Raw genomic sequence first — 15235 nt, forward strand, 5'->3', positions numbered from 1 at the left:
CTAGAGAAAATCCCCTTTTGTTGAAATCCCCACCATTTCAACTCCAGGTCAAGAGTAAACAAACAAACAAAAAAAACCCACAAAATCCTTCAGAGGTCACCTATTACGATAGACTTCATTTAAATGAATTTAGATTTTTACTGTTTGACTAAATTAGATTTTATTTTACTTTATTTACTTAAGTGGTGTCTTTATTATAAAGAAAGATGAGAATCTAGGGTAGGTCAGCTAATCCTTGTGAAAAGTGAAAGATTAAATAAAATTGTTTAAAAAGATTAAATTAAATTAAATTAAAATTAGCAAATATTTGATGAGAATCTACTGCGCAGCAAGTTGTTCTAGGGATTGTGAGAGAAGAGTAATGAAATAGTAAATAGTGAATTTTTGCTCCCTATATATCACAAGATATTTTCATATCTACTGTCTCTTGGGAACAAGCTAATTCACATACAGGGAGCCTGCAGACTCTAGGACACAGATTGTCTATAAATTTATTTGAGGAGATTCATTCACTTTAAAACAGATATTCTGTCTAGACAGTTGCTGACATTTTACGTATAAACTTTATCTTCTCATTATTCCTATAACATGAGCAGGAAAAGGGGTCATTTTTATCTGGAATACACGCATACGGTTGATGCCTAGGGATGACTGGTGATTTACTCCAGACAAGAATAGCAAACACTGATACACTGTCAAACTCTACACAAGGTATATTTTCAGCAATTTACACGTATTAATGATTAAAGCGGGGTGTCCAAACTGCGGCCGCGGGCGAACTGTGGCCTGCAATCCATTTTTAATTGGCCTGCAGCAAATTCCAAAAATATATTTAGTTTACTTAAATAAACTAGGTGAGGCAATACGTATTTCACCTCAAGTGAGTGGCCCGGCTGTTTGTGCGTTTTACCGCATATGGCCCTTGGTAAAAAACGTTGAAAAAAGTTTGGACACCCCTGGATTAAAGCCTCAAAGATATTTTGAAATCAGTCCTGTTATTATTTTACAATGAAAAAATTGAGGCACAGATAGATGCAGTTAAAAGTGCTGAAGTGCTAACCTTGAGAGTCCAGATTGTGAGGGGGGAAGGAAGCTTACAGCTGTCCTTCACTGGAGATATGCTGGTAGTAGCAGCCTGACTATTCCTTCCACTTTTGTGGAGTTATGGTATTTCATCTCTCTGGTAGAATTGTGCAGTCCTAAAAACGGTTACTTTCTTACAGAGAGCAGAAAGCAGCTTGTCTTCCTTCCAATTTGAAAATCCATACCCTTGTCCTCCCATCCTATAGTCAGATAACATAATGCCTGGAAGGTTAGCAAATGTGTACAAAGATCTGGCAGACAATGAGTTTGAAGGCTGCATTTTATTTTATTTTATTTTATTTTTTAATTTATTTCTTTATGAAAATATCAGTTAGCTAAAACTGTATCATCTCCCCAGTGATTTATAGATTTCTGTATGGAGTTTATAGTCTCTATAGACTAAAAAATAAAATAAAAAATGACATATGGAAATGATTTTCCTTTAATTTGCCCTCAGACCTTCAGGGTTTTGTCCTCTATAACTCTAAGTCAATTTTATTCTTGGCAACTTGAACAATGTCAAATGGACATCTGGAAAATATTGAAGAATATTACCCAGTGTAAATGCAAAAATAAGTTTGGCATTTTGTGGCAGGTTTTTCAATAACCTATTCCAAATATAATTACAATAGGTCACTTTTAGCACAGTTTCTTTCAGGTAGAGAATCTTAACATGTACTTCTCACAGATAAAATGCTTCCAACTGGTGCAATTAGAGAAAGAAAGGATCTTGTCTCTGAGGTATCCACAGAGCTGGTGAGTTGATTTGGGTCTCTGTTTTGGTAACCTGGAGAGGCAAGTCAGTATATCTGAGGTTAAGTATGGCACTTACAGTGACGTTCTTTTGGGTAAATAATGAGGGGTGCGTAGCTTTTTGTTTGTTTTATTTTATCTTAATATGGTACACCCCTGTAGTAGCTTTGTCCTCCTTCTTCAAATAACAGCTGTTTTCTCTCAATAAAAATGTTAATATAATTTTAATAAGCCACATATTAGAAAGAAAGAAAGAGAGAGAGGGAGGGAGGGAGGGAGGGAGGGAGGGAGGGAGGGAGGGAGGGAGGGAGGGAGGGAGAGAAAGATTAGAATCTCCAAATTAGAATCTCTTTTTTGACGCTTAATTCTCAATATACTAAGGTACCCGATTCTGATCACCAATCTCCCTGGTTCTATCTGAAAAGCTTAATTTGGAAATTGCTTAGTAATTACTATACTCTCTTTCCCTTAGCACTCTTTAATCATTAAATTATACAAAGGAAACATACTTGATAATTAAATGATATTGTTCATTCAGACTCTCAGATTTTGATAGGAATGTTCTAGAAGGTAATGCCAATGGGCTGAGAAGGAGGAGGATTTACAAGCCAGGAGACTACTCTTAAATTACCTCAGAAACCTGTGAAATTATAATGCTGGTTATGTCTCCTGGGGGAAATCTAAGGTATAAAATAAAATTAACATTTGAATTCCTTCATGTTTCTATTTTTTCTTGTAACTTTGTGACTTTTCCCTTAGACACTTACAGGTCAGGGGAAGGAGAGGAGCCATCTTGCCAAAACCAAAGTGAGCTGTTTCCATCCTGAGACAGTCCCACCCAATAATCATCACCATTTTTGATCTTCCTCAGGCTGCCAGTGATAAAGTCCTATAAGAAACAAGATCAGAATAGTGAACTGAGGGAGAAAAAGCAACAACAACAAACTACCATGAAATGTAAAGTATGTTATTTTGCCTAGACAAAAACTAATGGGAAACTGAAAGGTAGAGAAAGAGAGAGAGGGGTTATTTAAAAGAAGAAATACATTTTGTAGATTTTTTTCTATTACCATGTGATCAGTATAGTGTTAAGGACTATGGAAAAAACAAGCACCTGGTATTAAAATAGTTGTAACAGATTTAGAGTTTAGCAGATAGTATATATCAAAAAAGTATTCTACTGAAGCCTCATTATCAGGAGAAGCAAAAATATCCTTGACATCATAGACCACATAGGTCATTTTTTCCAGTATATGTCAATATGCAAAATAGTTTAGAAGATTCCAGAACCAACTTAACTGTAAGCATAGTTTCTTAGCAGAAACATTACTAACTTTTGTTACCAAATTTGCACAGAAAAAAATAGTGTAAACCCATAATTGTAATAAGTTAGTTCAAGTTGCCTTGGTCTACTGCATATCCTTAACAATTTCTTCTCCCTTTATTCTTGTGAAACTGAACTTCGATTAATTACTGAATATAATAGGCATACATTTTTAATAAGCTCAGAAATGTGTAACTTTCTACTTCACACATACTTATGGGTAGAATGATTTCAGGGAAATATCTTATTGTTTGCTTTTAAAATATTAGTAAACTAGGTTTAATGTTTAGCAAATGCTTATTTTCACAGACCTCTCCATTTCATGACATCACCTCACTTTTTATACTTCTGCTTTTCCTTCATAATTACCAAATTGTTATAAATTATTATACTATCCTATAGCATTGAAAATAATAAATTTAAGTGGTATTTCCCTTATCCCTCCCCTTTTTGATTAATAAAGGTCAGAGAACTAATATATTCTTCTTGTTTTTGGATAACCATCCTGTATTTTGTTTCTCTAATTAAAAGGTAAACAAACTATATTAGTTCCCATTTTATTTCTTTTAAACCTTCACTACAACAAATATGCTACTGTTATAAAATATTGAAATATTCTATCTGGTTATATTCAGTCCTTCCTTTTAATGGACAACATGGTATTTCCAAAATTATATGAAACCATAAAATAGTGTTTACCATTTCTTCTTTGCTGTCTATATGTAGAAGATGAGAACCCTCCTTCAAACAATCCTCTTTACCGGTTTGCCACTTTTCCCAATTTTCAAAGACATGGTAACAACTTTGTCCATTCTGAATCCAGTTGTGTGGACAAGGGCTGCAGTTATGAGCTTTGAATACAACATTTTATTTTATTAAAGTTATTGTAAAAATATTATAAGCACATCTCCTCAACAGAACTCCCAGTGAAGCTGAACACCCTATCCGAATAGTTCATATTCTGCAATACTTACCAATTTCAGCTTCTCTGAGGCTGACTACAGTAAGATTTATATGATCATTTCAAACTGCAATAGGTCTCTAAGAATTATTGTAAGATAAAATTAATTTGGAAATATCTTTTTTCAAATTCTTCCTCTTCTATAATAATTGACTGATTATGCTATTTTTATAAATCTTTCTTTAAGTTTACATCATTTATAGTCTTCATTTGTTTGCTTATTGTTTCATGTCTGTTAATCTTAGTGGTCCAATCTAGTTGGAAATGTACTGGACCATTAGGCAAGTTGAGTAATAAGACTCAAATTGATGTTTAAATTCTCAGAGTTAAACATGTAAATGTTTCATATGTAATGGAGAGAACAAACAATGCACCTTAAGGAGTAATTTGAAAATATGTGGGTGAGGATACTTGAAGAAATACATAAGTAACCAATATGCTTACCTTTAGACTTTGATATGAGGAAGAGACAAGCCGTAATGTTTAATCAGTCTTACAGAATCTTGTCTTAAGAAAGAATATATTCACAAAAGAAGGATGCTCAAATGTATAAAAGAGGAACCAAAGAGCAAGAATTTGACTAAGGGTTTCTGGCACAGTTTTATAGAGGGAAAGACACTATGGCTTCCACAACTCAAGTTTCTAGAGAGAGTCACAAATAGTTCATTATCAGTCTCCGTGGCCCAGATGTCAAATTATTTAAGGCTCCTCAATATCTTTTGTTTGGAATCCATGTTAATCAGTATCCTGAATACTGTTAAAGTTACAACATAATTAGTGTTGACAATGGCAGTTGAAGGGTTTGGGAATATGCTGGATTGGCAGGTCTCCAAAATGGATACTGTCATTGACTCAAGGTTGCTGGCTAAGAGGTGGGCCTCACTAATGCTTGTAATAGCCTGCTAAATTTAAAAACATTGGCGGAGTGATTCTTTAAACCTTTATGTGACTGAATTTCAATCAAGAGGAGTTGATCAAATATATGGTGGTGGAAGGAGAACTGACTCTGGGTGGTGAACACACAATGTGATTTATAGATGATGCAATACAGAATTGTACACCTGAAACCTATGTAACTTTACTAACAATTGTCACCTCAATAAATTTTAATTAAAAACAAAAGAAGGAGCTAGGGTAGTTTTTTGACCTCTTTCATTGGAGATTACTTACATGGTATCCACTAAAGGGAAGTTAATTTTCTAAATTATATGCATAAGTGTTATTAAATGCTAATTAAGTAACCACAGAATACTTCACAAACTATTCGACAGGTAGAAATCTGCTATTTTAGGTTTAAAAGACTTGTAAGGACTATAAAAGATAAAACTGAAATAACTATAGAATTTTTTTAAAAATGTGAATCCTGCATTATTATAATTTTATGGTAAATACTCTAATTTTCAAAATGAAATTTTTGTGCAAAGAGTTATCTAAATTTTAATCTAAAACAATATCTAAACTAAATAGACTGAAGATTTTTGAGTTATAATTAAAGACATGTATAAATTTGAGTGATTGGATAAAACGTAGAATGTTGCTTTTTTTTTTTTAATCTAACCTACCAATCTCACACATTTCACTTTGAAATTTGACTGTGTGTTTTCTTTATCTGCATTTTTTGGAACCTCTGTATTTTCCACATGCTACTGAAATATGTAAATAAGATTGAACTGGAGAGTGAATCAAAATTATTAATAAATATTTTCTATTATAAAATGCTGACCACAATTTTGCAGAGAATAAAATGTGTGTCACTGTTTCTTTTCAGGAGGTGGTGCATACATTTGTATCTGCACAGTGAAAGCTTTTTTTTATATCAGTTACCTGAACTAAAAGAGTTTTGCATCAAGGCTTGGCAAAATTTTATCTGGAGGTCATGCTTTGTCTTCCACTGTGTGAAGTTCAACAGCGCTGTGTCCTGTTGGATGAGTTTTTCTTCTTGCTTCTTTGCAACAGAGGACACCTGGAACACTTCCAACAACAATTATTTCTAGTAAGTTCCTAGCAAACTATAACAAAGTCATCCTTTAACACAGACTAAAGACAACTACAAACTGCTAATTATTTTTGTGACTTTAATTTGCATTATTTAATTTTTTGTTTCAAATTTACATTGTTCCAGAATCAAAAACTACAAAGGATACACAGCAGAAAGCCTTTTTACCACCCCTATGTCCTTATTCACCAAATTCCATACTCCCAAAGCAGTCAGGCTTACCAATTTATTTTTCACTCTTCCAGAAATATTTTGAATTTTACAAGAAAATAAATATAAAACTCCCTGTCTTTCCTTCACACGAACAGCAACAATCTGTTTACATGGTTATGCACCTTTCATTTTACCATTTAAAATATATTTTGGATATAATTTTATATCAGCTAATATAGAGCTTTCTTATTCTTTCATAATCACTATATCCAATTCCACTGTATGGATGTATAATGATTTATTGTAGTCATTCTCCATCGACTTTAGGCTATTTGTAATCTTTGGATATTACAGAAATAAATACTATAATAAAGAACTTTAATCATACATAATTTCACACATGTGCAAGTGTATTTTTAAGATAGGTTGCTAGGTCAAAGTTTATGTACACTTAGATCTTAGATATTTCCAAATTACCTGCAGTATATGCTATTGCAAATGTTATCATAATATCATTTGAATTTGCGCTTCTCTTTATATGCTTGGCATTGAAACTCTTTTCACATACATGTAATTAAAAGTCAGTTGCATTTCCTTTTCTATGAGTATGAAGTGTATAATTACATTCCCTGTCGTTTTTCATTGGGTTTCTAGTCTTTTCCTTACGATTTTATATGAAGTCATATTGCACTGTGAGACTTAATTTTAGCAGGCCTGGAATCAGCCCAAGCCGTGTTTCTAAAGTTCTTGTGTGGCACTCACTCTGGAAAAGGCATTAAAGATACTGATTAATAGCATAGCTTTGTATTCATCAGTCTGAGAATATTTGAGCCAGATTATAGTAGCTATCAGAATTGTTTATTGGCGACATATGATTGATGATTTTTCCCTGGTTACAAACAGGCTCTGAGAAGGCTCTGCTGCTGACGCTGGTTATCTTGCAGGAATATGCTTATGTGATCAGCAAAATACAAAAATTCCCAGCAAGACACTGTTTGGGTCTCCGTGGTACCAAGGTGTTCTGTGTACAGATCAGGGTTCTTGACCCAAGAGAGAAATTGTCTTGAAAGGACACTTATGGGAGAGAAAAAGGTGCCTGCCTGCACCTGGCTTCTCCAGACCTCTTATTGTAACAAATATCCTTACTTTAATGCTATTGTTACGTTGTACTCTTTTCTGGTAGTAAACTATAGATTTGTAAGCAGTGTCATTTGGGGACTCACTATCCTGTGAGTCTTCTTTAGCAACCAATTCTGTTTAATTGACTCTGTTAGTGCACTTATATTTTGGTAAAGTTAGCTTTTGGTATGATTTGAACTACAATTACATTTTTCCAGTTTGTTTTTTGATTTTGTTCGTGGTAGTTTATCCCACATTGATCAGACACACTTTGTCATTTTTAGTAAAAGTTTGATACCTGAGATTAAACTTTTATAAATATATTTCACACTTACATTTTGATGTAGATGGAATTTATTTTGTTGTAAATTATAAGGTATGACTTCAACACTTTTTTTCCCAATAGCTACATAGTTATCTCATATCTTTATTTAATCCCCCCTCTCCATACTCTTTATTTGCCATCTTTAATTTACTGTAAACTTCAAAGGAAGTACTTGGTTATACAGTCTTTCTATTATTTTCATTCTATTCAATTCACCTACTTATCTTTTCATATGTCAGTTCAACAAACATAGTCTTAGTTATTTCAGGTTTATAATTTATTTAAATATTGGATAGGGCCAATCTTTCTCCTATTTTATATTACTTTTATATTAATTTTCGATTGTTCTTTTCTACAATTCTGGCTAGCTTATTAAGCCAGTTCTTTTTAAAAATCATATTATGAAGTATCTACCAATTTCTATTTTATTAAATATTTTTATTAACATAGATATCGATTTTCTTTATGATGTTTGTATTTCATAGAATTTCTTGAAACTGTGGCTTAATTTTTTGAATCAATTTTGTAAAATACTTATCCAATAAGTCTTACAATAATATTACTTTCCCCCAACTCCCTCTGTCCTCTATTTTTGAGTTTACTATTATACATATGCTAGTTAGCTCTGTCTCAAAGGGAGACTTGGATATAATTGGGTTCTGCTCCTAACAGAGAATATTGTCACGAAGAGGAATTTTGTGCATAAAAACAGCAATTTGCATCTGCACATCGTTCAACTGGTCAAGTCAGCATTCATAAAAAATATTTAATTTCATACCTGCATATTCTGATCTATTTTAGTCATCAACATTGTTATTGAGAAGGAAATGCTAAAAACTAAGAGCCATGGACTATAGAAAGCAGGTGCTTATGCGCCATCCATCTGTGGATAGCACAAGTAACCCAGGCTGCCAGCTGTTTATTTTCCTTCTCAGTAAAAGGCTGGCTCTAACCAGAGTGAGGAGTAGGACAGTGGTGTTATTTATTTTATCCTGTTGATAATCTAGCTTGTTTAGACAATGTACAATAATAGTCTTCCTTTTAGAAATTCGAATTATTCTAAAATTTCTAATTTTGATTAATTTTTTTAGATTAACTATTTGTTGAGGTTATTGTTGCCTTGTTTATTACTATCTAAAAAGCTTGTACTACATAAAACTGTAATAAAACTGGAGAAGAGGAAATGAGACTTCTCTTTAGGGTACCCCTAAGTGGGAAGCAATGTATTGTACCTTTATTAGTGTTGGGGTAGCAATCAATTCACAAATGAGAAATAAAGATTAAACAATATAATTACCTGGGAAACTAGAAGACAAATGTTTCTAAGAACAAAAAGAAAGAAAATAAAAGTATTTGTTGTAAAACGTTATAAGTGATACCTAATTGATGAATTTGGAAAATGAAAAAGAATGGTAAAAACAAATGAAAAAATCTGATTTCTTAGAAAAACATTTTGCACTATAGAGTTTTTTAAAATAGTAAGTCAATTAACATAAGTAATATGGCAGAAAAACCCCCAGAAACTACAAAATAGTAAGAAGGAAGCAAAAAATTACTTCTCCTTACTTTTAAATTTACTACTTTTTCTCTCCTTCTCTTCCTCACCCTTCTCCTTCTTGCTTTATAGTATCATAGTGTGTATGTATCATTATGGACTTAAATGGTCCCTTAATAACAGGCATTTGAGTTTTGTCCAATCTTTTTCCCGCCTATTGCTACACATGCAGGTTTATTTACAAGAAAATTTTTCAAATGTGGGATTTCTGGGTCAAAATTAATTAATTCAGTTTAAGACAACACAGAACATGTTAGGAGCATGACTGTCTTTGGTTTATCTAAACAGCGTTCATGAACTACTCGGAGATGAAGACAAAGTTAAGTATCCACTGGCCAGCAAATTTTTTGAGAACACGGAAAATGGACAGTGTGCTTTTATTAACATCCTTAGAATGCACTATATGCTTTTTGGCTAGATAACAATTGGTGACTAGAGACTACAAATATATTTTTATATAAAAAACAAATCCTATATCCCATTCACTTGACAACATTGCTTCAAAATGTTGCATCTGCAGTTAATCTTGTTTTTAATTAAAAATGTTCTTTGTAGTTTCTTTCATCTTCTTACCCTAGTTTATAAAACAACATTGAAACTTCTTAGAACTGATACTTAAACCATATCTCTTGGTAAGTGCAATGTCAGTTAAACATGGATTCTTGTCATTAGAATAGAGCTTGGCAATATTCCATTGAAAGTTCTCAGTTTTTACAGAAGAAATTAGATTATTATATGTTAATTGACTTATCTGTTAGTTCTCTTTTATCTCTGTAAATCTGCTTCCAGTATATCCACGTGATAAGCAGATATTTAAATGTGAGATTCTTTTAAAAAATGGACTAACATTTGATTTAAATAATTTATTTCCTGATAAAACACAGAGGGGAGGATAAGGTGAGATAAGAAAACTTTCTGGAAGTTCTAAGCTTTATGCTGGGCTGTGAAATTTTACTTGAGGAGACAGATAAGGTAATAAATACACTTGAGCTCCTAGTAATTATTAAAACTTTCTTCTCAGAACCGCCAGGAAAATGATTTCATAATTAACATTGAACAAGGACGAGTTTCCTGTATTTTGTGGAAGCAAATCTGAACCCTTCTCTTCCTCATTTCAGAACTCATAACTCTCCCCACCACCAAATGCCTCTTAGATAGAGAAATGATTTGCCAAAGTATACAAGCAAGAAGAATTATCTGGACAATCATCTCTGTCTAAGCATAGTTCTGAGTACTAGCATGTGTGATTACAAAGGTTCTTAGTCCTTTTTCTGGAACTTGCAGCACTGTAATTATTATATTTTATAAAAAATTAACTTGCTAGAGATGGAAACGTGTCTCAAATTTGGACTAAAGGGAATAAATAAATGTGACTAAATATGACACAAATAAAGTTCTTAGGTTTGCTTTTAAATATATTAGATTGTACCTTTCCTAAAATAAAGTGAAAAACTCTTATTAAAATAATCGGCATAAGTCAAATTTAGAATAAATGTATATTTATTCTAAAGAAAGAGTATATACTGAAATCTTTCAAATTGCATGCTTTGGCATGGTAACATGATGTACAAATTGAATCATAATATAAATATTTGCATTATTTTTCCCAAAGAGACTTACAGCATTAGATTTGAGTTAAACACCATTCAGTTGAACATTAAGAGTCATTAACAGTATCTAAGTGCTTAGAGTTATACCAAATAAAGGTCCCATGACCTAAATTAGGAAGCCAATATTTTATATCACTAATATGCATTTAGATGTGTCTAATTGATTCATTTATCCATTTATAAATTATGTTTTATTTATAATATACATATAACTGTATATAAAGCTATATGTAGTATACGATATACATAGATTATTTTGAAGATATCCTTCTGTACTTACACTTGATGCCCAAGAAAATGGAGGTTGCTAATGAGCCCACGCAAAAAATACATAAAATCATCATCACAAAACACCATGTTCCTAAACGAGAAATAGGGACAATGAAATTGAGTTAGAAAAAGTAGGTGAAAGGGATGGATCAGGATAAGACTAGACTGAGTAAACGAAAAAATTAACCTTAGGCATTCCGAGTAGAGAATGGTTGAGGCTTTGTAACAGTAACAGGAAAAAAAAAGAACTCAAACCCTTTGAAATGCAAGTTATAACTTGGGATACATTGGATCTGCAAAAATGTCAAATTAAACAGATTTAATAACATACTTCTCCCGTCCTTATATAATGCCACAACCTTTCTAACTACTTATATGTTACATATTTTATATATTATAGCAAACCAGGTAGTAAGCTTCAATTTTTATTAGTTTCAGGTGTACAAAACAGTGTAATAGTTACACATTTACACCCCTCACAAAGTGATAACCTCCCTCCCCTAATCTACTACCCCTCTGACATCGTATATAGCTATTACAGTTCCACTGACTTTACTCCCTATGCTGTGCTCCATATCCCATGACTATATGTATACTAAGTTATAGTTGACATTCAATATTATTCAGCTTCAGCTTCAGGTGTACAGTGCAGGCAAGCTTTAATTTTTGGAAGTAAAAACACTGTATTGCATTCTCATCTCCTTTCAGTATCACTCGAACATGATTGGTTCAGATATTTCCTTTTAAACATAGCGTTTTGGATAAAAAAAACATTTTCCCAGGTAATTTTGCAATTATCTCAGAAGGAAAAATGAAGAATGTGTGCTTTGTTATCTTCCCAACACCAGAGAAAAACAGATAAAATTTATCTTTGGATACTACGATAAACGGAATAATGCCCTTGCCCAAGATGCCCATGTCCTAACCTCTGGAACTTGTAAGTGTTACCTATGTGGCCAAAGAGACTTCAAAGATGTAATTGAGTAAACAATCTTGGCATGGGGAGATCATCCTGTTTTATTTGTACCCTTTTAAGTGAGAGGTGGGGGACCAGAAGGATACAGTGTTATACAATGATGGAAGCAGACATGATGCTGCTGGCTTTGAAGATAGAGGAATGAGCCATGAACCATGGAAAGCAAGAAATGCAGCTCTAGAAACTGGAAAAAACAAGGGAATGGAATTTTCCCTAAAGCCTCTAGAGACAATGCGGTCCTGCCAACACCTTGGTCTCAGTCCAGTAGGACCCATTTTGGATTGCTGATTTCTAGACCTGTAAGATAATAAATTTGTATTGTATTAAGCCCCTAAATCTGTGGTAATTTTTGACATCAACAATGGGAAACGAATACAAATATTATATAATAAAAACAGAACTGATTACTATAGCAGGCAGCTTCAGGCTGATTAGATTTTGCCAGTTTTTCAATGTCTGTTTTCTCTTTATTTCTTAATGTTTATCAGATAATTTGCAAAGTATTTTATGCAGAAACTAAAATAATTTAAAAATATGATTTTTGTCACTTATTTTCCAAATCCAGGAATTCTTTGTCTTTTCCAATGAGTGAGAGGAAAGAGAGAAAGGGATAGCACTACACATTTGTCAAATGCATTGCTCTTTTTCTTTTCACCTTTACTTACTCCTCTTAAACCTCATTTCATTTTTTAATGTTAGTGTATCATACATATTGTCGTATTTTTAAGTGGGTTACCTCATTAGAAAAATCACCTGGGTTCATTAGGTAACAGGAAACAAAACATAAACTACAAATTATTGGAGTAAATAATTAGATCAGGTTACCTGAATATTTGGTAGGAGACAGATGTTTCTGGTAAGGGTTTGATGATGGAGTATCCCACTGAAGGGAGCTGTATACTTCTTCCTCCTGCATGTCTGTGATGCTTTGATAGGCAACACAGTCCCCACGAGAAACTGAGACAAATAACTCCTCTTGCAATCAGGAGCAGACTGGTCAAAGAACTGAAATTGGCTATTTTTCCCACCAGTGGGAAAATATGTTTAAATTTAAGGAATAGGATAAATGCATCTTCATCCAGAAAGTAGAAGTTTATGAAGTTTAAGCCAAAGCACAACTTATCAAAGAAGGAAATGAGAAAGGAACTGAACTCAAAATGGCCAATAATAAAACATGTTAATTGCTCTGGTTTCTAAAATGTAGCAAATATTGAAGGTGAATACATCAGTTTACTGTTAAGATGAAACGTATGGAAGTGCAAGACTGTACTTATATTTGGCATAGAACATGAAGAATGGGGATGGTCAGGGTAGCAAAGGTTGGAGGGTAGCTCATGTTAGGCGAACCAGGGTGTAAGGAGTAGTAGAAAACTGCGCATCATTAAACAAAAAAGCTAGGAAGGGATTGTATCCCTAAAATAAATATACACACTGCATTTGTTAGGCTAATGCAGTTCCTGTGACAAAATTGCTGTGACCTCAAAATTTCAGTCATTTAGCACAATACAATTGTATTTCTTGTTCACATAACATTTCAACTTCACTAATCCTAGTTAGTGTGTAATTTTCCTCCAAATGATCCCTGGGCTCCTTCTGTCTTGTGAAACATTAAAGTCCTTCACTTAAACCATTGGAAAGTAAAAGAGAAGGTGACAAATCCACACCTTCTTCTTAACAGCCATAACCTAGAAATAACATCCCATCCACACCTACTAATGTAATGTTCATGTCTGGGTCTAAACGTTGAGCCAGATAAATGTACCTTTTGCCTGGCTAGCAAACTTTCTATGATAACTACACTTTAGAAAGGAAGCATGAATTATGTAGTGGATAAATGGCTATTTCTGTCACATCCTGTAACTATTACACTGGTATTGAGAAATTTGATACTTTAATTATCATTGGCCATTTTTCCTTACAGCCAAAGGTCATGCCTCAGTAATTTACAGTCTGTAAATCCCACAATCTGCAAAATTGCAATGTTCTTTTTTGTTTCCAGGGTCTCACTGGATCAATCATTGATCTCTGTAATAGAAGAAAACAAATGGCACTCAAGGGTATCTAAGGGAATTTAATAAATATGCTGTTTTATAAAGTTTTTAGAAGGATTAAGGGAAGCAAAAACGGTGGTTTGATGTACATTCGGAAGCTGTTATTACCGGTAGACCTAAGAATTAAGGGGAAGGTGTTTATTGGAACTTTGTGACCTGTCTGACAGGAGCCATGGCCTAAGATATGGAACATGCAGCCTTTGCCTTGAGCATGGAAAGGCAGGGAGAGAGCTAGGGGAATAAATATCCTCTGATCATGCTAGCACCCCACTATAGCTGAATTAACTGGAAGCCAGAGGCCATGGTTGTCCAGATAATGCTTTCCATTTGAGTTCTGCCCCCCAAGGCACAGGGTGGGGCTAAAAGGATATTAAGAGGCAAATGAGAATTTCTCCAAATATTTTATATGATTTTCCTGTGGTTTGAGATTCTGATCTGAAAAGTAATGTGACTAAATCAATGGAATTGTTTCTGTCTTGAGGAGAAGAAGAGGAAGAAACCATAAGCATATCGGATGTGCATTAAGGCTAGTGTCAGGAACCCAAAAACAGAAGTTCAATGTGTTGTCATCATTTTTTAGGTTCTCTCAAATTTTATCAGCACTAAACATCATGCTCAGAAAGACCTAGTCTTCCCAAATACAGTATGTTCTCTAACAAATTTCTTTGGGGAAGCATTGGACATTCTCAATAAAAGATTAATATGTTGCTTGCATTACTTTTGATGTTTTTAATCACACTACCTGTTATTATCATTCATTACATTCCAAGTACTGTTTCAAAGGGCTTCGACTTGAATTATTTTGATTCTTACAACAGCTTTATGAAATAAGCACTATTATTAGTATATTGTAACTTAATTGTAAATTGAGACAAAGAAAAGTCAAATTATCAGGTTGGTGCAAAAGTAATCGCGATTTAAAAGGTTAAAGATAATTGCAAAAACCACAATTACTTTTGTACCAAGCTAACATTTACCAAAGTTCACTTATATAGTAAGTGGAAGAGTTAGTATTTGAACCCAGGTGGTCTGATAACAGAACCTGTGATATTAAAATCT

At 33.4% G+C, this 15235-nt stretch overlaps 1 protein-coding gene across 1 annotated transcript; it reads right to left on the reverse strand.

The window, feature by feature from the left end:
* Window positions 1-1292: 1292 nt before the first annotated feature.
* Window positions 1293-15201, reverse strand: CLEC9A (C-type lectin domain containing 9A). The gene is made up of 6 exons (XM_019713528.2): window positions 12951-15201; window positions 11160-11240; window positions 5946-6092; window positions 3860-4011; window positions 2604-2725; window positions 1293-1870 (listed from the first exon to the last, which is right to left on the reverse strand). The coding sequence occupies exons 1-6, from the start codon at window positions 13039-13041 to the stop codon at window positions 1738-1740; spliced, it is 726 nt and encodes a 241-aa protein (XP_019569087.2). The 5' UTR covers window positions 13042-15201; the 3' UTR covers window positions 1293-1737.
* Between the last annotated feature and the right edge of the window lie 34 nt (window positions 15202-15235).

The sequence above is a fragment of the Rhinolophus sinicus genome, linkage group LG02, assembly GCF_036562045.2.
Source record: "Rhinolophus sinicus isolate RSC01 linkage group LG02, ASM3656204v1, whole genome shotgun sequence".
Lineage (NCBI taxonomy): Eukaryota > Metazoa > Chordata > Mammalia > Chiroptera > Rhinolophidae > Rhinolophus > Rhinolophus sinicus.